Genomic DNA, 22,567 nt, shown 5'->3' on the forward strand with positions numbered 1-22,567 from the left:
AATACCTGCGCTTGTACTTCCCGCACAAACATTTAAGCAGATCACATTGGGCCGGTGAGTTCATATAATTATCCCTTTGATACAGATGTAATGCACGTGTATCGCCACAAGATGGCGCCAGACTATAAAATAATGAAATGATTCACCCTGTGACAGTTTGAAAGAACTTCTTTCAACCACGAATCTTCTATCGACGAGAACAATCGCGTTGCTTGTAAACGCATATTACTATCATTATTATTAATTACGTATGCTATTTATTATTATAATTACGACTTGTTTTAGGACTATAGAGTTGTTGTGTTTGCATTATAATTATACCACGAAATTTCACATCTGTACGCTTATCCTGAAGCTATAAATACGAATAAATACTTAAAATAATTACGCACTTAAACTATGGCTATGAAATGCGATTCAGATGCTTAAGCATGTAGGAAAAACGCTTTTCCCTTAAATATGCTATTATTATGAATAGCAACATTTATCTATACAGTCTTGTTAGAATATTTTCTATTCAAACTTCCCGTCACGCTGATCGATCGACGTCTGGCAATATTGATGACTGGTAAATGATTAAATGACTGAATAATCCGCGACACTTGTGTGGCCAAAAACCACAGGACATTGTAAAAGAAGAAGGAAAACGGACTACACGGCTTTTGCTGGCCCTTGCGCTTCGTTTGCGGAAGCCGGTGTCCATGCAGCCCTGTAGAGGATGACAGACTATTTCTGAAATCGGACCTTTGTGCCGCAGCAGCGCAGCCTGGAAAGGGAAGTCCCGTCCTTTAAATAATCATCGTTTATCTCAGTAATTTAATGAAAAACAACGTTAGCATTGTGACACTTTATATCAAGCACTGAGCATCAATGACAGACTACGTCCAACAGGGTGAGTGTGTGCATTATTCTGTCTTTTCGTCATTTCAGCCGGCTGTCAGTGGGTTTTACATATAATGGTTTGAGCAATTTACTTCTTCTTCGACGATATATTGTGTCCTTGTGAATATAGATTGTAGAATAAGAACCGAAAATCTCCAAAATAGATGTTTTTTTGGGGTGCGTGGATTACACAATTGTTAAATATTTAAAATGTGCATCATCGATTAATACAAAAACTAATCAGTCGGATAATGGCAGGAAAAAAAGTTTAACCTTATTACTGATGCGTAGGTTAATTGTAAACAATAGCGCAGTAGTTTCACCAATACACGCACAACACTTGAGCAGGTTTAGGGGATTTCGGAGTTAACTGAAAAGGTGTTTTTAATAATAATAATGACATTTGATATGTTACGCCTCCGATAGTTCGCATCTTACAATACTGAAAAGCTTGCCAATTTAATAACGTGTCATCACTTGAAATTGGCAAATAAGTATAATATGTAATATTGCAAACAAAATAAAGCCATTCAGTGCTCTGTCGAGTCTATACGAGAAGTCATAAATGCATATGTAATTTTTGGCTGGTGTCCTTTACATAATATATGGACCTGTCACCTGAGAGTTTAAGCATTATTGTAACGTAGCAGTCGTGTCATTTAATTTAGGCCTAATTTTATTAATTAATTCAGCTGTATGATGGAATGGGAGGCGATCGCAGCGGTTACTGGGTGCTGGGTGTTACTGGGTGTTGCTGGGTGTTATGAGCAATGCTGGGTCATGCCGAGTTTGTACACAGCAAACTTGCTGTTTAAGTTACATTTAACCTTACTGTTTATTCACGGCCCAATGCCGATTCATTGTGGCTCAGAGTATAAATTCTGAAGCACCGTTGCTCAAAGCTGTTGACATTTCGTTTTACCGCAGTCTGACATAATTTATGATGCAGATAATTGTGAAATCATTGCCCGAGCACTTTCTCTTAATTATGGGGACACGAAGAGATAGAGAGTTTTAACTCCATCTCCTCTGATACAAAGGCTGCTCGCTGTCACACACAGCCTGTTCTGTCGGTGTGTTTGCAAAGCCAAAGCTTGTTTGTGAATTAGCCTCATTTTTAATTCCCGCAATTTTAGCTGAATGGATCAACAGGAACCTGATTTTGCGTAAGGCTTCGTTTTAAACCTTTTTGCTGAGAATCTCATTTGGTGGTATATTATCGATTATTATCATAAGGCTGCGGTTTAACATACGGGAGACGAGTATGGATGGGCTTAAAATTTATGTTACGACATTATATTCTGAAGGTTTATTTTCATTATTATCGTGGAGAATTTTATTATAACTGACAAGGCAAGCATCACTTAAGTATCTCACAGCTTTACATATATACCCATGGGCGTAAATTACCGGGGGGACGGGAGGGTTGTAGCCCCCCCACAATAAATCAAAACCAGCTAATACAACCCCCCCCCCCCCCCAATAAGATCTCAAGCCCCCCAATGTTCCAGCCAAAGTTACGCCCTTGTATATACCCACCTTTATACAGTAATCACGACACAGTATTTTACTCCGATTAATAAAACTTCATTTTTGAGGTGTTTATTCACCACAACCTTGACTCATTGTTAATGCAGTTAAAAAAAATCTTTTTTAATTTTAACAGGAACGCGAATGTCAAACGTGTTACGCTGGAAATGTGAAATATTTTAAAGGGTATAATTACGCAGAGAATCCAAACCAATATATTTCATTTACAGTTAATGATGGCGAGCAAGACTATAACGGAGAATGACGTGCCCTGTGCGTACGTTCCATGCCTTCATGCGGTTTGCGATGTGGTTGAATGTCACCATTCAGCGCAGAAGTGGTTAGAAGTCTTCATTTGAGCTGTGCCTACTGCAGAATTCCTTCCAGTGTGGTCAGGAGGGCTATGGGATTTTAGGTAGGATAGTTGCCTATTGTATTAGCTGTCAGCTTGCTGGTGCTTCACTGCAGACAGTGGCTACAGTGAAATTACCATGGAAGCCTGAGGAAAAGATATGATCAGTTGGGACGAAATGAGGAGATGCTGATGAGGAACGCTGGATCAGAGCCTGCACGCTGATCTGTGCACTTATGGCCTGCACTTATTTTAGGGCTGATCGACGGACGGATGGGCCAGTTTTGTATTGGTTGGGCCAGTTCTGCTGTAACATTAGTATGACTGAGCTCCACTCAACCCTTTAGGCAGCAAGGTGATAATAATAATGTGCTTCAAAGCTATTCTCAATTCTCCCGTTCACCCTGTGGTTTAGCATTTCCATCCTGATATGATTATCCAGGGAGACTTTGCCCCACCGAATTGCAAGTCAAGAGGATGTTTGAATGGTTTGCCGTGCATGGAATCAATGTTTCAGAGACTTTGCAAGGACCTGGGCCGTATTCCATAGAGTAGGATGTCTTCATTAGCCATATAACTTGCGCCAAATGTAAGGGTCGTCCAATAGGAATGTCACACATCTCTCTTGCTATTAGACAGTTTTCACATTTGGTTGAAGTCATCCTGCCAGCTGTTAAATTCTGCTTTGTGGAATACCTCTCAATCTCATCCATACTGCAGCCGTATTCCATTACCATGAAGAATGTACTGATTTATGGGTTTTTACCAAACAGTAGTATCATAAACCTCCAACACTCTGGAGCTTTCTGGAGTCCCATGATGGTCCAACTCCTACCAAGATACTTCATTTTAGCTTCATCTTTTGGTACTAAATTGCACGCCTGTAAATTTTATATGGAATCGTCTCAGTAGGATAATGTTGCGTATCAAATGATGGGGAGAGATAGAGTGTCAGAGAGAGGTGTAGCCAAATGTACGAAAGAAGTATTTCAAGCTTGCTGAGATACAATGCAGACTAGAGTCCTTAATTAGCGTGAAAAGGGGATCTCCGTAAGTTCCTCACTCTGTTATGTTTATCTGTGCAGGTCACTTGATCTGTGATACGGTCACATTCAACAAAATGTGATGTTTTTCCACAGTGCTAGAGTTGTGTAAAGTTTGGTGTGAGCGCCAGATGTTGATATAGGTGGGGCAAATCACAAAACTGAATTTTGAAATCCAGGCAACCTCTTCAAAGAAACCCTAAGCCTCTTCGATTGATCTCTGCCAGGCATTTTAAAATGTATTTATTTTTTTCTGCAGTCACCTAAATACAAGGTTTCAGAATGACTGGCACAGACAGTCATGGAGGATGTGTTTAGGTTTGGTCACATGCTTTTTCGGTATGACTGAACCTGAGGTCATTTGGAAAGAATATCGGTATCAAACTTTGGTGACTAATCCATGTCTGAGCATGTGCAGTACTTGCCTTAAAGTGTCAGCTGCTAATTTGTGAGTCGCTCCAGCTATATTCTTCGCTAATTATATCTTCAGCGATTGTGTGATTTCCCTTAAAAAAAAAATCACCCTTGTTACTTGGTGGTAAAATCGAGCTGTTATTTCCTACACGATGCACGATTATAAGCTTCACAAACTAGCTTCTCAGTAATTCGAAAACCCAAAATAAAAGCAGAAGTTCGCAAATAAATACACTGATCTGAGAAATCATCTAATGTATTCGGTGTTTCTTTCTGCAAGAAAATGTATGCATTGTTGGACACGGTTTCTTTACAAACGGCCGAAGTTAACTTCAGGCGAAAGGCATGGGAAATCACCCACAGCTGCCATCAGAGTAACAGGGTCTGACGTGACCTATATATTGGATAACGCTTTACATTTACTGCCCCTTCATAATGCATTCATAGAACATTCACAGGCCATTCATAAGCAGAATGTAAGTATATTGTAACATCCTAACATGCCTTACTAGCTTTAAAATACATTAATAACAAACATTATATGTTTATATATATGATTATTATGTTTATCATATAATTTTTGTTGCTGGTGTGTACTAAATTATGTTAGAATGTTAATACATACTTACATGCTGCTTATGAATGTTCTATGAATGCATCATAAAGGCATTTTGAAGGTTCAGTTAGTATAAAGCGCTAGCAAATATTGTGATGATCAGGATGGTTAAAGCCTTCATTGGTAGCACTGAGCGTGTGCTAACTGCACACTTACATGTTTCACGTATGGCTGGAAATGCACCATTTCTCGCATATAACCACGGTTCTGAAATATAACGTTTAAGATCGTTACCGTGCTGTCAAACTCATGCAGACAAATTCAGCCAGCACCACATAATCGTGCCGCCAATTATGGCTGTTTAAAATCTACATTCTTGTGCTTTTTCTTCAACAGCTTCAGAAGACTTCAGTCCCGTGGAGAGACGGGAGATTGAAAACCTCAGAATGCACAAAAATGACCTTTTACTTGACATACAGGTATTATTGGCAGACGTCTTTGCCGCTAAAGGGTCGGATAAGTGGGGGTCAGCGTCGTCCTGTGCTGCAGGATGAACCTTTCGCTGAAAGACGATGATATAATTGCAGCTGAAGGTCAATTCATAGAGCACTTTTCATTTATGGGAGATGGTGGCGTCATTCTCATCCACTGAACGACTGTCCGCTGCTTCTCCTTTTGCAGAAGCTGAAGTCAGAGATCGAAAGCGTCATGGCAGACATACAAAATTTTGAGGAGTCTGAGGAGAAGTGAGTACTCCTAAGGCGATGCGGAAATTTGCTTCATGTTAGAAAAAAAAAAATGGCAGCTAACCCTAACTCCGAATTGGCAGTGGTGGCTTAATGGTTTAGGGAAGCACGAAGGGTTGCAGGTTCGAATCCCCACCCACCAAGACACCACTGAGGTACCCGAGCAACGTACTGCTCCCTGGGCGCTGAATTAGCTGCCCCCTGCTATGTCACGATGTCACATATGGGTTAAATGCAGAGGACACATTTCGTTGTTGCGTGCTGTGGTGTGTCAACACTGATCACCTAATTCTATACTTTGTTTTTTCATTTTTACGATCTGTGAGTTCTAGAGGAAAAACTTTGATCCGTCTCGTGTCTTATACGTAGGTGGGAAATTCAGTCGTACCAATATGCGTGATTCTGCTTATCCCTTAAGGTGCATCGGATCATCGTTGTAGGATCATACATTACGGATTATCAGACGTTGCTTGTGGCTTTTCTCACATTCTTCTGCTGTCTTTATCTACAGCAAAGTCAATGAGAGGAATAAGCAGTTTGCAAGTGGCAAGAAGAAGTTCAACATGGACCCCAAGAAGGTGAATTTACATCGACCCATGTTACGACTAACGGCAATACAGCTTTCATCTGTGTCCTCACTCGTACTGTGTCACTTTCCCGCCATTTAGACCTATAATCACACAACGGCCGGCAGGGTTTAAAGCCGCCTGTCATGCGTATCAGCAGCAGGTCTGCTTGGTCGTAGTTAGAGACCCTGAAGAGCAAAATGGAACAAATTAAGAAAAAGCAAAAACATCAATGAAACACATTGATGAGTTTTTGTGTTACGTCTTGGATTTTTTTGCATTTCTAAAATGTCTTTTAGTACCTCCACCATGGTTATATGATCCAGACAAAGTAACGCCTTTTCTAAACAAGAAATTTTCAATTATTTCTCAACCTCCCTTGTGTATGGAACTTTAGTCCAGATTATTTTGATATTCTTAACCCGGAAGTGAACACTGTAAGACGTAGATTACATTCACAGACATAATCCAAGCTGTGGGATAAGTACTTATAATACATTGTGACATATGATCAGTGGGTGAGAATAAGTAGTTTTTATCTTGTATAAACATCACTGAACGATATTTGCGGCGACAATAAACTGAAGCTAATGCCAGATTGCATTCTTCCGATACGGTTCAGCTCTCTTTTCCTTCCACAAAGATATATTCAGGCGTGGGTCTGGGCACGAAACCTCAAGTTTGCATTGTAACGTGTCTTTTATTTCGGACACATAAGATATGTAAAACTGAACAATATTTATTGATATCTGTACCTGTCCATTTTCTACAAAACTGAGATCTGGCAGGACCTGGCATATTGCGTGAAACAGCTTATGAAAAATGGTTTTATCTCGGTACGTTGTCTGATGTGCCTCCTCGGATTTAAGCTGGCAATTTTCAGCAGTGTGTTCATGTACTTAACCACCACGCTGCGGACTGGCAACCTCTAGTTAAAATTCTCTGATATCATGCACATACTACATCCTGTCGTTCGATTTTTTCTTTGCCCTGGTTAGGATTTTCTCCAAAGGCGTACAAATGTGGGACATAACTCTAGAAGTGGAATGGTGGCCTTGCTTTCATCTTATCCTAGATTTATTATTTGTTAGGTGTTTTCTTAGCGCACAGTGAGGTAGATCGATCCAACAAGTGCCAGGATCTGCGGTTTTCTCAGGATGTCATTTCAAAGAAGCAGCAACATCCATGGAATCTCTGGCACACTGAGCATGCTCCGCGGCGGACTGTGTCCTGCCTTAACTGATGTCAGCCGAAGTATATAGTATACAGGCCTAACCCTGTTGATGGGGTTAAGACCTTTCTTTTGTTGACAGGAGTTCAACCTCCCAAATTCTGATTAACTTTTGTGGCTGTCAAATGAAAGAATGGAGACCTTTGACATCTGTCAGAATAATCACCAAATGGGAAGCCTTTGAGTTCAATATTTCTCATGGGAACTTTAAGGTTCTTACGGCGCTTTTTGATAGATAGATGATAGACGGAACTCATTTGCATATAGCAGAAAATTAACATAAAGTGCACATATACAAAACATTATGCAAAACCCAAGAAAAATAGATGTACTGCAGCAAGGATGTGCAACAGTCTACATATAGATAAATAACTATCAATTAACAGATTGTACACATGAGGGGCTTAGTCATTGGAAATATGCTCTTAGTGTCTATCTTAGTCCCGTTGAGACTGGCCATTTTATGTAGGATGTGTGTGTTAAGGGATAGGTCTTGGTTGCAGTCTCAGTCCACACATTCTCGGTCTCGATACTTTGGTCTGTGCTCAGCGAAAAGCAGCAGATATTGCAGCACTTGGGGGAAGCTCAGAAAGTAACTTTCACTATGCATTGGGCCTGTGTCTGGTTTCGAAGGGTGACGAGGAGCTCCGGGAACAGCCCACTGCATGGGCTGCGCTCCGGATTTGCATGCTGAGTCCTGCAGTGTTTTTAGCGTAGGTGAATGCCGTCTCTCACCGATGCTATTTTTTTTTGTGTGGGAGAAGAAGATAAGTGAGATAAGCGGCTGCTGCTGTTGGTTTGCGGGGTTCCAGACCCCCTTCTGCTGCCTGTAACCCTTTCAACATACCTTACTGACACACCAGAGACGGAAAAAAAAACCTTTGTTGGACTTCCTTTCACGAAGAAGAAGTTGCAGCTAAAAAAACTAAAGCAAGCCACAGCTTTCTCACTGTGAATAAATTAGGTTAAGCAGAAGGAGGACTTCAAATACACATACTGAAGCGATATTCTTAAGCAACTTATTTTGTTATTCGTAAACACAAGAAAGGATCTAGAAACCATCTCATCAGACTGATATCATACGGATAATTAGTATTTTCTTGGCCTTACGAGTAGCAATGTACATATTTTGTCATTTTTGGTTGTTAATCAGTCAATTTCTACTGTAGCAAATGGGTAACACCTGCTAGACCAAACGCCGAGCTCTTAACTTCCCGATAACCTCGTTTATTTTCACTCCTATTTCTCTTCTCCTTTCCTGTAAGGGTTGCGTTTCTGCCGTACATCAAGCAACGTTTCCTTGCTCATCAGACCCCGGAAGGGCTTGGTGGGCCAGCCGAGCATTTCCGTAGGACACCCTCATCGGCAAATATTAGCGTGGCTTCGTATTTGGGCCGGACCCCTGCCAGCTGAAGTCCAGGGCCCATTCATTTTAAATGCAGTCTAACACTGTTCCCATTGCTCTTTCTCTATCTATCGCGTTTTCCATCCAGGGTATTCAGTACCTGGTGGACAATAAGATCATGGAGTGGAGGCCCCTGGCAGTGGCGGAGTTTCTGTACAAAGAGGAAGGTCTGAACAAGACCGCTATAGGTGACTTCCTGGGAGAGAGGTGAGAGCAAGACTGCCGCATGCCTGCACTGCACTGTTTGCCCGGCCCAAAGTTCTTATCCGTGATGTCATTTCCTTCTGTCCTTTTCCATAGAGATGATATGAATATTCAAATCCTGAAAGCCTTCCTGGAACTGCATGGGTTCTCTGACCTGAACTTGGTTCAAGCGTTGAGGTGAGAAGCTGCTTATGCTCTGATGACAGAATTCCTTAATCCCATGTTCCACGTCGGACTGACGCCTGCGTCCTCGGCTCAGGCAATTCCTCTGGAGTTTCCGTCTCCCCGGAGAAGCGCAGAAGATCGATCGCATGATGGAGGCGTTTGCCATTCGTTACTGCGACTGCAACCCCGACATGTTTCAGTCCACAGGTGAAGCAGCCTCTGCCGCATCACTAAGAAGCTGATCTTCAGCTGATCTTCAGCAGCACACGGGCTCAGGGACAATGACCATTGTGAGAAAACTGAAATATTGAAATTAGGTCCATTAATGATGTGAAAATTGTGTATTTTAGGTTTACAGTTTGGCCAGTGGCAGACATGGGTATTTAATCTGCCCCGATGAATTTTATTTTGGAGGGTTTCCATCAAAGTGAAACATTTTGTGGTCTAAGACAAATGTGGAACATAGATATTATTCAGGATGGATGCTGTTTCAGTTTAGCCTCAGTTAGACGTCACGTTAGCGACAGCACTCTCCAGCATACCCGAAACTAACATTTAAAGGGCTTTAGGTACCTTAGTGTTCTTCCACTTAGCCTGCTATATCTTTCTGTATGCTTAGATTCCTTCAGCCGCTTCGGCTTGTGACATTTCCATGAATAACTTTTAACACTATTTACGCTGAAAAGCAATGATGTAATCATTATTATTGCATCAACCTAAGACATTCTTAGGAGACTCTATTTTTACAATGTTAAATCACAACACAGCATACTGTACATTATTGTAACCCTGGAAATAGGTATTTTTACAAAAATATAATAATAATAATGACACATAGTCCAAATGTTCTGTGAAATGCTATGTTCCCACGTGAATAAATATAACTTTTTTTCAATGTCTGTTCATGTAAGGATTAGCAGAAGTTAGGCTAAGCATGCAGCGCCCAGTGAAGGCAGATCTTTTTTTCTATTACACGTATTGCACACTGCATTGCATGCATACAGTTGACCTTGTCGTCTTCCCCCCGGGTCTTTCGCACACTGCATTGCATGCATACAGTTGACCCTGTCGTCTTCCCCCCGGGGCTTTCGCACACTGCATTGCATGCATACAGTTGACCCTGTCGTCTTCCCCCCGGGACTTTCGCACACTGCATTGCATGCATACAGTTGACCCTGTCATCTTCCCCCCGGGCTTCCGGCAGACACCTGCTACATCCTGTCTTTCGCAATCATCATGCTGAACACCAGCCTGCACAACCCCAATGTCAAGGATAAGACCACGCTGGAGCGTTTCATCAATATGAATCGTGGTATCAACAACGGCGGGAACCTTCCGGACGAGTTGCTGATGGTGAGCATGGGGTGTGCATGTGGGGTGTCGACTGACGTATGACAGTCCATCCTGCTAACAAGGGAAGTCCATAGACATTGCTGCACAGAGTCTGCAATATCAGCAACCTGAGGTTGTTATGCTATTGTTTACAGTCACTGTCGTCTGGATACCTGCAATATCAATTGCAAATGAGTCTTTCATTTCTAACAAGACGTATTACTGAGGAAAGGCATTTTGAAGTCAGTTGTTCGGAATGAGTTTTGTAGTGAGTCAGTGCATTAAGACGTTTTTGACATCAACAGACATCACCGCCTTCTGTGATGATTTCACTCGTTTGGTTTTATTTGGTAATCATACCTACCCATGGGGATGACTTTGGGTTGAGCACTGGGGGGGGGTTGAGGTCTCCGCACATTTAAAGGGGGTTCAGGGGGATGTATTGGCTGGTTAAAACCCCACCCCATAATTTACGTCCATGTACCTGCCAAGAGTCACATTTTGGGGGTTTCTCCCAATGCACTCCCCATTTATCACTTCTTCCAAACTTTCATGATGGTGAGAATCAAATTCCCTCACCTCCTAGCCCCTGCTTGGCAAGATTAAGATGGACTTTATTGATCCCAGGGGGAAATAGTTATTGTTTTTTTTGTTTAAGATGGATGAAGTGTCCCAGTGTGTAATAAGTAGCAACAAAATACGTGGGCTTATGATACAGCGTTAGGAACCCAATTAATGATCTCACATTTTGCTCTTATTACTCTCCATATTATGCAGAAACTCTACGAGAGCATCCGGAGCGAACCTTTCAAAATCCCAGAGGATGATGGGAATGATCTCACTCACACCTTCTTCAACCCCGACCGAGAAGGTTGGCTTCTAAAGCTAGGTGAGATGGCTGAACGTGCTTTCTTTGGCCCCTGTACGTTGAACGTTTTAAGTATTTCTGCGTACTTAAAACTGAACAGCGACTGAAATCCTGAAAGGGTTTTTATTTAGCAGCAATTGCTGCTTATTTTTTTCCTGCCTAAAGTCACAGTCGTCCATAACAAACTAAAACTATCTGGGTTAGGAAGACGACAGGTTTCCTGTGCATAAGTACGCCAGTGGCTCGAGGCATTTAGGATGACGCTAAAATTATGTCATTTGGCTGGGTTTCGAAGGCTTTAAAGATTTAATTAAGCCAATCCCGATTCAAGTGGTTACATAACATTTGAACGTGTTCAGTTGGTAAATTACTATGGTAAGTTTCAGCTGTAATTGTATCATTTGCTGTTATACATAAGTTCAAATTGCCCGGAGATGAATTTGGATTATAGAAGAGACAGATATTCCATTACAAACAGGGTTGTATATCAAAACAAGTAAAGCACTCTGTGACCTGTCCTCAATACAGCGTGACTGTCAAAGTGTATTATTTAGAGCCATCACAACTATAATGCTTAAAATTTGTATGAGTATTCTAAGGCAGCATTGGCTTATTATGTCCCTCTGCTGTGAGTTTCCTGGTTTCCTCCTGATGTTCAAAAAATGCAGTTAGATGAATGGGTGTCCATGCATGTGACGATGCGTGGCCTGAGAGACGGGCCTGTAGCAGAGAGACGGGCCTGTAGCAGAGAGACGGGCACGTAGCTGAGAGACGGGCACGTAGCTGAGAGACGGGCACGTAGCTGGGAGACGGGCACGTAGCAGAGAGACGGGGACGTAGCTGGGAGACCGGGACGTAGCTGAGAGACGGGGACGTAGCTGAGAGACGGGCCTGTAGCAGAGAGACGGGCACGTAGCTGGGAGACGGGCACGTAGCTGGGAGACGGGCACGTAGCTGAGAGACGGGGACGTAGCTGAGAGACGGGGACGTAGCTGGGAGACGGGGACGTAGCTGGGAGACGGGGACGTAGCTGGGAGACGGGGACGTAGCAGAGAGACGGGGACGTAGCTGGGAGACCGGGACGTAGCTGGGAGACCGGGACGTAGCTGGGAGACGGGGACGTAGCAGAGAGACGGGGACGTAGCTGGGAGACCGGGACGTAGCTGGGAGACCGGGACGTAGCTGGGAGACCGGGACGTAGCTGGGAGACGGGGACGTAGCTGGGAGACGGGGACGTAGCTGGGAGACCGGGACGTAGCTGGGAGACGGGGACGTAGCTGGGAGACGGGCACGTAGCTGGGAGACCGGGACGTAGCTGGGAGACGGGCACGTAGCAGAGAGACGGGGACGTAGCTGGGAGACGGGCACGTAGCTGGGAGACGGGCACGTAGCTGGGAGACGGGGACGTAGCTGGGAGACCGGGACGTAGCAGAGAGACGGGGACGTAGCTGGGAGACGGGCACGTAGCTGGGAGACGGGCACGTAGCTGGGAGACGGGGACGTAGCTGGGAGACCGGGACGTAGCTGGGAGACCGGGACGTAGCAGAGAGACGGGGACGTAGCTGGGAGAAGGGGACGTAGCTGGGAGACGGGGACGTAGCAGAGAGACGGGGACGTAGCTGGGAGACGGGCACGTAGCTGGGAGACGGGCACGTAGCTGGGAGACGGGGACGTAGCTGGGAGACCGGGACGTAGCTGGGAGACGGGCACGTAGCTGAGAGACGGGCCTGTAGCAGAGAGACGGGCACGTAGCTGGGAGACCGGGACGTAGCTGGGAGACGGGCACGTAGCTGGGAGACCGGGACGTAGCTGGGAGACGGGCACGTAGCAGAGAGACGGGGACGTAGCTGGGAGACGGGGACGTAGCTGGGAGACGGGGACGTAGCTGGGAGACGGGGACGTAGCAGAGAGACGGGCACGTAACAGAGAGACGGGCACGTAGCTGGGAGACGGGCACGTAGCAGAGAGACGGGCACGTAGCTGAGAGACGGGCACGTAGCTGAGAGACGGGGACGTAGCTGGGAGACGGGGACGTAGCTGGGAGACGGGGACGTAGCAGAGAGACGGGGACGTAGCAGAGAGACGGGGACGTAGCTGGGAGACGGGGACGTAGCAGAGAGACGGGGACGTAGCTGGGAGACGGGCACGTAGCTGAGAGACGGGGACGTAGCTGGGAGACGGGGACGTAGCTGGGAGACGGGCACGTAGCTGGGAGACGGGCACGTAGCTGAGAGACGGGCACGTAGCTGAGAGACGGGCACGTAGCTGAGAGACGGGGACGTAGCAGAGAGACGGGGACGTAGCAGAGAGACGGGGACGTAGCTGGGAGACGGGGACGTAGCAGAGAGACGGGGACGTAGCTGGGAGACGGGCACGTAGCAGAGAGACGGGGACGTAGCTGGGAGACGGGGACGTAGCTGGGAGACGGGCACGTAGCAGAGAGACGGGGACGTAGCTGGGAGACGGGGACGTAGCAGAGAGACGGGCACGTAGCAGAGAGACGGGGACGTAGCTGGGAGACGGGGACGTAGCAGAGAGACGGGGACGTAGCTGGGAGACGGGCACGTAGCAGAGAGACGGGGACGTAGCAGAGAGACGGGCACGTAGCTGAGAGACGGGGACGTAGCTGGGAGACGGGCACGTAGCTGAGAGACGGGCACGTAGCTGAGAGACGGGGACGTAGCTGGGAGACGGGCACGTAGCAGAGAGACGGGGACGTAGCAGAGAGACGGGCACGTAGCTGGGAGACGGGCACGTAGCTGAGAGACGGGCACGTAGCTGAGAGACGGGGACGTAGCTGGGAGACGGGCACGTAGCAGAGAGACGGGGACGTAGCAGAGAGACGGGCACGTAGCTGGGAGACGGGGACGTAGCTGAGAGACGGGCACGTAGCTGGGAGACGGGCACGTAGCAGAGAGACGGGGACGTAGCTGGGAGACGGGGACGTAGCAGAGAGACGGGGACGTAGCTGGGAGACGGGCACGTAGCTGAGAGACGGGGACGTAGCTGGGAGACGGGGACGTAGCAGAGAGACGGGGACGTAGCTGGGAGACGGGGACGTAGCTGGGAGACGGGGACGTAGCAGAGAGACGGGGACGTAGCAGAGAGACGGGGACGTAGCTGGGAGACGGGGACGTAGCAGAGAGACGGGGACGTAGCTGGGAGACGGGCACGTAGCAGAGAGACGGGGACGTAGCTGGGAGACGGGCACGTAGCTGGGAGACGGGCACGTAGCTGGGAGACGGGGACGTAGCAGAGAGACGGGGACGTAGCTGGGAGACGGGCACGTAGCAGAGAGACGGGCACGTAGCTGAGAGACGGGGACGTAGCTGGGAGACGGGGACGTAGCAGAGAGACGGGGACGTAGCTGGGAGACGGGGACGTAGCTGGGAGACGGGCACGTAGCTGGGAGACGTCCAGTTGTTGTGCCTGTGCAGGATACGTGGATATTATGGATTTATTATATCTATTATCTGTAAGCTGAAGCTTGTGCTTGGTACAGTCAAGGTTTTACCAGCCTGGATTTCAGTAAAACTTTAATTTATGCAAAACAGCCTCCATATTTTTCTTAGAAATGCAAATACACAACACTAAACCGCAGACTTCCGCATTGCTGCACATTTCCCTGGAGTTTACTGACATCGCATCCCAATATACAGCATAGTGCTAAGCGAGCATCACTTCTGCATAATGTAGCTGCCCTCGTGGTGAACCTTTGGTTGCCCTGAAGGGCGGCGCTAGCAAGTCAGTCAGAGTAATGCTTCCTCTTGTTGTGAAGGTGGCCGTGTGAAGACCTGGAAAAGGAGGTGGTTCATTCTTACTGATAACTGTCTCTACTACTTTGAGTACACCACGGTATGTACATTTTTTGCTTTTGCATTTTTATTTATTAGCTGCTTTTATCCAAAGTGACGTATAACTGAGAATGTAGGGTCAGACAGTCCCTGGGGCCCTTGGGGGTTAAGGGCCTTGCTCGTGAGGCCTACTGTGACATCACTATGCCAGACCATGGGATTTGAACCGGTAACCTTCTGATCTCTGGGTGAGCCATACCCCACCCTTGAAAACTGGCTGAGAAGATTTACTAAAATTTACTTCACAGATGCTTCCATCATAAAATTTAAGAGAGCTCGGGAAACCAGTCTCAGCGTTGTGGGATTTGACACCGTTGACCTTCCGATCACGAGCACGGCAGCCTAATCTGCTGAGCCTCACATGGAGATAGGTTCACATCCTCCACCCAAACCCTCTCCTGAGGACAGCAGTTACTCGTGCAGTGCAGTGACACCTGAGCTCTAAAACCTGCTGGTTCTGAGCTGCATTCTAGTGCATCGCTCACTGGGGAGCCATAAAAAAGACTCACCTTGGACAAATGGGAGGAAAGATCTCTGCATGGTGAGGTCAAGATTTCAAATAGTCCTGTATGCCTCATACAAGGTCTGTGTCCACAGGACAAGGAACCCAGGGGTATAATTCCACTAGAAAACCTGTGCGTCAGAGAAGTGGCGTATCCACGCAAACCGGTACGTTGGTGCATCGGGGACATCAACTTCCCCTTCACCACCAAATGCCATAATTAACCATAATCCTTTGCTCTCACCTCGCACACGGGGATGCCCTCACAGTACTGCCTGGAGCTGTACAATCCCAACAGTCGGGGGCAGAAAATCAAGGCGTGCAAGACTGAAACGGACGGACGGGTCGTGGAGGGCAAGCATCAGTCATACATGATCTCGGCAGCTACAGCCGAGGAACGCGATGACTGGATCGAGTCCATCAGGTCGGAACGAGATTGTCAGGACTGATCTGTGTGTATGTCTGTGAAAGTTATGTATATATTACATTGTGGGGCCAAATGTCACCATAATGTGATAAAAACCTGTTATTTTGATGTTGTGGGGACCGTTTACTTCTGCACTAAGCACGCGATTTTATGAGTATCAATTATTGTTTATTATGTTTATTGTCTTGATTGTGTATGTTTGTATTGCATGACACCCTAAAGTAAAATCCCCCAACTTTCAAAGTTCTTACTGTTAAATAAACTATTCAGATTCTTTGTGTGTGTCATGAAACAGAAGATCTAACAGAGTTACTAGGAATGATCACATCCCTTTATTCAGGGGGGAAATAAAATCATGAATCTTGTTTGTGTCAACAGAGCAAGTATAACCAAGGACCCTTTCTATGACCTGGTGACCGTTCGCAAGAGGAAGATCATCAACAATGTGGCTCAGGAGTGAGGAGAACTGCCACCTGGGATTGTTAAGGAACGTACACCTGGCTGAGGACCAGGGAGGTCCTTAGATTTGCCTGACTGCAATACTGACGCTTGGAGAGTTGGACGCATTAATGAACAACTGGATTGGCAGTCAGAAGATGAAGACGAGAGCCTCCGTGCAGTGGCTTGTGAGAGGAAAAAAAAAATATCTTCGTAGGTAGCTAGTAAATGAAGGAGATGCGGATGAGGTTCTAATACCAGAAACCATTTCACATTACTACTGCCGCCCCGCAAGGACCAGTAAGGAGATCAGAGGACGGAGACTTTTGAAATAACCTTCCATGATCAGGTGGGCAGGTGTTGATATGAAAGACCATTATGAAGAATGAAAACTTCCAGTATTATAATGGAGTTAACTGACAAGCTGCAGCCAGGCCGTTGCTCAAACAAACGGCGTGAAAACCCACGGCGCCCACTTCATCTCGACAAACATGCTGGCTTTAAAAAAGCTATTTCATACGAAAGAAAAACCACTGTACCAATATAACGGCGATCATTTCTATTTCCATTTATACCCCAGCACGTGAGAGCCACAAAACCTCCTCCTCATACGGCTCATGAAAATGCACAAGGAAGCGTTTCACGTCATTACCTGTGAATTCATGCAAGCCAACAGTTAACGAAAATAAAAACCAGGAACCTTTTTAGTGTAAGATAGAAGAAAGAACGAAATAGAGAAGCGATCGTCAGGAAGACGAAAGAATGTCAGGAAAAAACAACTTGTTTTTAAGCGAGCCATTTTCACTTCCGCCAACTCGCGGTATATTTAGCATCAAACCGTTTGTAGTGAGTGGGGTTCCCATCAGTTGTAAAGGCGTGTGCGCCACCTTGGCCTACTGATGTGTGACCGAGACAGAGGGTGTGGGTCTCGTGTCTCCATCAGCCATCTGCACCCCCGGCAGATGCAGCCCAAAAAGCCACACAAACGCCGCCTGCCGGATGGAAGGAAGAGCTGGTGGGATTTAAATCCCTGAGGGTAAACTACGTAACTTTGTGAAAAAGGAACGTAATGTTTGTTTTTGTTTCTAAACAATAAATAAACTGGCGCGCTTATGTGAGACCAGCTACACAGTGCTGGGCAAAAAATTTCAAATGTGGAAGTATTCACACTGAGATGATTCTACACTGTAAGAATTCTACATTTTTAAAGTGGTTTGCTCTTTAAAAATGTGAGTTCTAAGCATGCACACATACACAAACCCTGTAATATTTTGTCTGTAGAATGACTTGTGTTTGACGTTCAGGCCTATATTTATTTTGGATTTAAAAAAAACTGTAAACGCTTAATGTATTCACATCCTACTGTTGGCTTCGGCAGTTTTGTATATGTCACTATTTTTACTTATGTAGTTTTATTATTATTTTACATTAATTATGTAAAGGTTCTTCCATTATTTTCACTTTCGAGGTTAAATACCTCCATGTAAATACAGAAACTATTTATTAAATAAAGTGGTCTATTGCACTATGTTGAATACCAGATTTAACACTAGATTTACCGAGTTTTTATTCTCTGCTGAGAGTCCCAAGGTGTTTGTCACCCCTGCTGTGATTTTCGCAGGTCTTCAGCCCCATCCTCCTCCTGCTTTTGTTGTGCAAACACACCCATTACCTGTGAGGCCTGGCGCATTTGCATTTTTTACTCAGAGTAGCTCAAATCCAAGGCAGGCTAAACCTCTGTGTGTGACATGGAAACCTTCACAAAAGTCTGCCATATCTATACCAAATATCCCACACGCTGACTGACCTGCAAATATGAAAGACGCACATTCACAAAATATATGGAAACACAAGTCTGTGTTATTTATAAAACAAATTGAGTGAAAATAGAATGAAAAGTTGCTAATAGAATGAAATGAATAAAATGAAAACATGCTAACACTTCAGTCTCCAATGCATGTTTGTATATAAATGTCATAAGCTGAGTGAAGTCATGGTCCATGGTTTTTGACATGCTCATACACATACAGAATAAAATGTCATTTCATTTTCATTGGCCATCACTGAATTATAACACCAAAAGTGAATTTTGTTTTTGTGTGATCTCTCCAGCTTTGCATGTTTGGCTGTTCATGTAAAAATTGATGTATCCGTGCCTCAGTTCCAGGTTCATCTCTTCGTCATCTTTCTGCCTTTTGTCTCAGTGGTTACTGTCCCACACAGTCTGTCTATCTTTCAAAGTCTGTGTTTGCAGCGTTTGAAAACCCAGTGACCATCATCCCTGTATTTGGCAATGGAGTTCCTTGGCTAGAAGAATCGGAAACAATCTTCTTTTTCCTTTCCACCCTGTAGATGCTTTGTACAGAACGTAGGCATTCACCGCCACCAAGTCCAGCATGTTGTAAAACACAGCTACTGGCCACTTGCTTGTTGCTGCTCGTACTGAATACATGCGCGCCATTCTAAACACTGACGTGGAGAATTCCTCTCCCTGTGCAGTGTCCTTTGCCAATGGAGGAAGTTCACGGCAAACGTTATTCACCATGCCCAGTAAAGTGAAGCAGTCTGTGTGACAGTGACAGTGAGGTGAAGAAATTGTCCGTTGTGACATTTCTCCCGTCATCCAGAAATGACTCCATCAGACTCATGACCACGTTCTCTGCCAGCCTTCACCAAGAACTGTGCTGAAAGTTTCACTCCAGGAGAACACATGAACATAGATGTACAGCTGTTCTCGACCAAGGTTCATTGTCCATGCAGTATATTTACATTTACATTTACAGGATTTGGCAGACGCCCTTAGCCAGAGCGACTTACATAAGTGCTTTGAGACTCAAATGAATTTCCGATGCTAGCTCAATAAGGACCCCAGCTACGAATACTATCTCTGAGAACGCCATTGAGTAGTGCAGAATTTTTATTTTATTTAATTTTTTTAAAACACACACCAGAAAAAGAGTCGAGTAAGAATATAGAAGTTCTACGTCAGGTATTTCTGAAAAAGAAAAGTTTTGAGTCGTCGCTTGAAGACATTCAAGGATTCAGCTGTTCGGACATCTAGGGGGAGTTCATTCCATCAATTAGGTGCCAGGACAGAGAAGAGCCGAGATGCGTGTCTTCCTTGTGCCTTGAGGGGAGGTGGGACCAGTCGAGCAGTGCTGGAGGATCGGAGAGATCGTGGTGCAGAGCGGGGTGTGATGAGGTCCTTTAGGTAGGATGGTGCCAGAGAATTTTTGGCTTTGTATGCGAGCATCAGTGTTTTGAATCTGATGCGTGCAGCTACAGGAAGCCAGTGGAGGGAGCGCAGCAAAGGAGTGGTGTGGGAGAACTTGGGAAGGATGAAAACAAGACGAGCAGCTGCATTCTGAATCAGTTGGAGGGGACGGATGGCGCTCAGTGGTAAACCCGCTAGAAGCGAGTTGCAGTAGTCAAGGCGTGAGATGACGAGGGACTGGACGAGTATCTGGGTAGCCTGGGTGGAAAGAAATGGACGTATCCTCCTGATGTTAAAGAGGAGAAACCGACAAGAGCGAGAAAGACTGGCGATATGTGAGGAAAATGACAACCGATCATCTATGGTAACTCCAAGGTTTCTAGCAGAAACCGAAGGACGGATCAGGGAGTTGTCAAAGGAGATCGCAAGGTCCTGGAGGGGGGATGAGTCAGCCGGGATGTAAAGCAACTCAGTTTTACTAGTTTTGAGTTTTAGCTGGTGAGTGGTCATCCAAGATGAGATGTCTGCCAAGCATGTAGAGATCTTAGTGGAGACATGAGTGTCTGAGGGAGGGAAGGAGAGGATGAGTTGAGTGTCATCGGCATAGCAGTGGTAGGAGAAGCCATGTGAGGATATAACTTCGCCAAGAGATTTAGTGTAGAGGGAGAATAGGAGAGGGCCAAGAACCGAGCCCTGAGGGACACCGGTGGAAAGACAACGTGGAGTAGATGTGGATCCATTCCATGTCACTTGGTATATCGCATCCAAGCCGGACAAATTTGGGATCAAGTTCTGGATGGCCACGGATTTGGAGACCAAATACGTCTGCAACGTGTCCCCTAACTTGGGAAAGGACCCCAGTCACCAGAAAAGGGGGAGGCTGGCAGAGAACATGGTCATGAGTCTGATGGAGCCATTTCTGGATGACGGGAGAAATGTCACAATGGACAATTTCTTCACCTCACTGGCACTGTCACACAGACTGCTTCAGCGCAAAACAACACTACTGAGCACAGGGAATAAAGTTTGGTATGAACTTCCTCCAATTTCAAAGGACACTGCACAGCAAGAGGAATTCTCCGCGTCAGTGCTTAGAAGTGGCAGTGTCTCCTTGACAATTTATGCACCTAAAAAAACAAGATTGTGTGTGTTCTGAGTTCCTTGGACCAAGATGTGGCGATCTGTGAAGGCAGAAAGAGGAAACCCAACACGATAACAGACTATAACCACATGAAGGTATGTGAATGTGTGTATAATTTTACATCAGTGCTACAATGTTTTCTGATATGTACTATACAGGCCTATATAGAAAGAAGGTAGAAAAATAGCAAATACACTCATGACTCTCTCTCTCTCTGCTGTTATAGTGTGGTGTAAATGTGTTGGACCAAATGGCGCGCATGTATTCCGTAAGAGCAGCAACATGCAGGTGGCCAGTAGCTGTATTTTACAACATGCTGGACCTGGTGGTGGCAAATTCCTACGTTCTGTACAAGGCATGTACAGGGTGGGAAGGCAAAAGAAGATTATTTTTGAGTCATCTAGCCAAGGAACTCCATTGCCAATTTATGCCACAAAAGGCTATGGGGACAGAGGAAGGCTGCTGCTGTGCCAGGACTTGTATGGACAACTCAGTGTCAGGTACAGGAGAACTGCAACAGAAACCGCAGCAGGTTTACCAGTGCAAAGTGTTACAAATTCACTTGCGCCAAATGCAGGGATGATGGTCACTGGGTCTGCAAACACTGCAAAGTTTGAAACACTAAATTTTTTTTATAAATAAAACAGACTTGTGCTTCCATATATTTTGTGAATGTGTGTCTTTCATATTTGCAGGTCAGTCAGCATGTGGGATATTTGGTATAGATATGGCAGACTTTTGTGAAGGTTTCCATGTCACACACAGAGGTTTAGCCTGCCTTGGATTTTAGCTGCTCTGAGTAAAAAAATGCAAATGTGCCAGGCCTCACAGGTAATGGGTGTGTTTGCACAACAAAAGCAGGAGGACAATGGCCCAAGAAACTCTCAGCAGGGATGCTAGTAGGTGTTAGGCCCAGGGAATTTACGCAAATTTGCGTAGATTTGGCAGTTCTAGTGTTAAACCTCGTTCGTTCAGATGCATCAATGCGTTGCATTTTGAGATTTACTGGCATATGATGGTGCAAAGATTTAACAGTGGTTCACAAAAACATATTTGCTGTCAAACTCCTCAGCAAATAAGGTGAACTGATTAGTTTTTGTACCCATATGTTTGAGGATTAATCTGTCGTTGCGGTACTCTGGGTGAAGTTACGGCTACTGGGAAATGAAATACCATGTAAATCAGATGTTGAGCGTAACAAAAAACTCCTTGTTTAAGTCATTATCTCAAACACAACTAAGAAACATGACTTCTCTATCTAAGATGGGCTTCTTGATAGAGCGTAAGTCTTGTTTATAGTCGGAGTTTTGCATTTCCGTTAGAAGAGGAAATGCTCCGGCTTATCTTTTCTCAATTCACCCCCTTTATTAGCAAACTACCCTATCAAATGCCTCGTTTGTCTGTAGCAGACAGATGGAAGAGTCCGATAAGCATTAATATTGAGATGTCTCGTCATGCATTGTAGGCATATGCGTTAATGATCATTCAGTAAACCAGTGAAGAATGCAGCGTTTTAATTTTAAATCTCACTTCTTGCATTCATGAGTCGAATTACATGAGGAAGCGAACGCCGCCCTAGCAGTGTCATACCCGTCTGAGTGTCATGCGCCCTCTGGTGGCCACCTTTAGGATTACAGGCGAATTGACAAGGAAGCGCCAAAAGTGCAGTAGAAACGAATTACACAGTTTCCCGATGG

At 45.3% G+C, this 22,567-nt stretch overlaps 1 protein-coding gene across 1 annotated transcript; it reads left to right on the plus strand.

Annotated features, from left to right (window-relative positions):
* The first annotated feature begins 192 nt into the window (after positions 1-192).
* Positions 193-18,050, plus strand: LOC125742005 (cytohesin-3-like). The gene is made up of 13 exons (XM_049013584.1): positions 193-892; positions 5,174-5,256; positions 5,459-5,523; positions 6,035-6,101; positions 8,814-8,932; positions 9,026-9,106; positions 9,189-9,301; positions 10,299-10,447; positions 11,204-11,315; positions 15,073-15,149; positions 15,746-15,817; positions 15,920-16,074; positions 16,456-18,050. Exons 1-13 carry the CDS (start codon positions 871-873, stop codon positions 16,535-16,537), a joined length of 1,197 nt encoding a protein of 398 aa, XP_048869541.1. The 5' UTR covers positions 193-870; the 3' UTR covers positions 16,538-18,050.
* The last annotated feature ends 4,517 nt before the right edge of the window (positions 18,051-22,567 follow it).

This window comes from Brienomyrus brachyistius, chromosome 5 (assembly GCF_023856365.1).
Source record: "Brienomyrus brachyistius isolate T26 chromosome 5, BBRACH_0.4, whole genome shotgun sequence".
NCBI classification, from domain to species: domain Eukaryota; kingdom Metazoa; phylum Chordata; class Actinopteri; order Osteoglossiformes; family Mormyridae; genus Brienomyrus; species Brienomyrus brachyistius.

Bases quoted from the DNA above. Each gene is read 5' to 3' on its own strand.
- LOC125742005 (XM_049013584.1), top strand. From the start codon at position 871: ATGACAGACTACGTCCAACAGG. The intron at 8,933-9,025 runs GTGAGAGCAAGA...CCTTTTCCATAG, and splicing joins GGTGACTTCCTGGGAGAGAG to AGATGATATGAATATTCAAA. The intron at 9,107-9,188 runs GTGAGAAGCTGC...TCCTCGGCTCAG, and splicing joins AACTTGGTTCAAGCGTTGAG to GCAATTCCTCTGGAGTTTCC.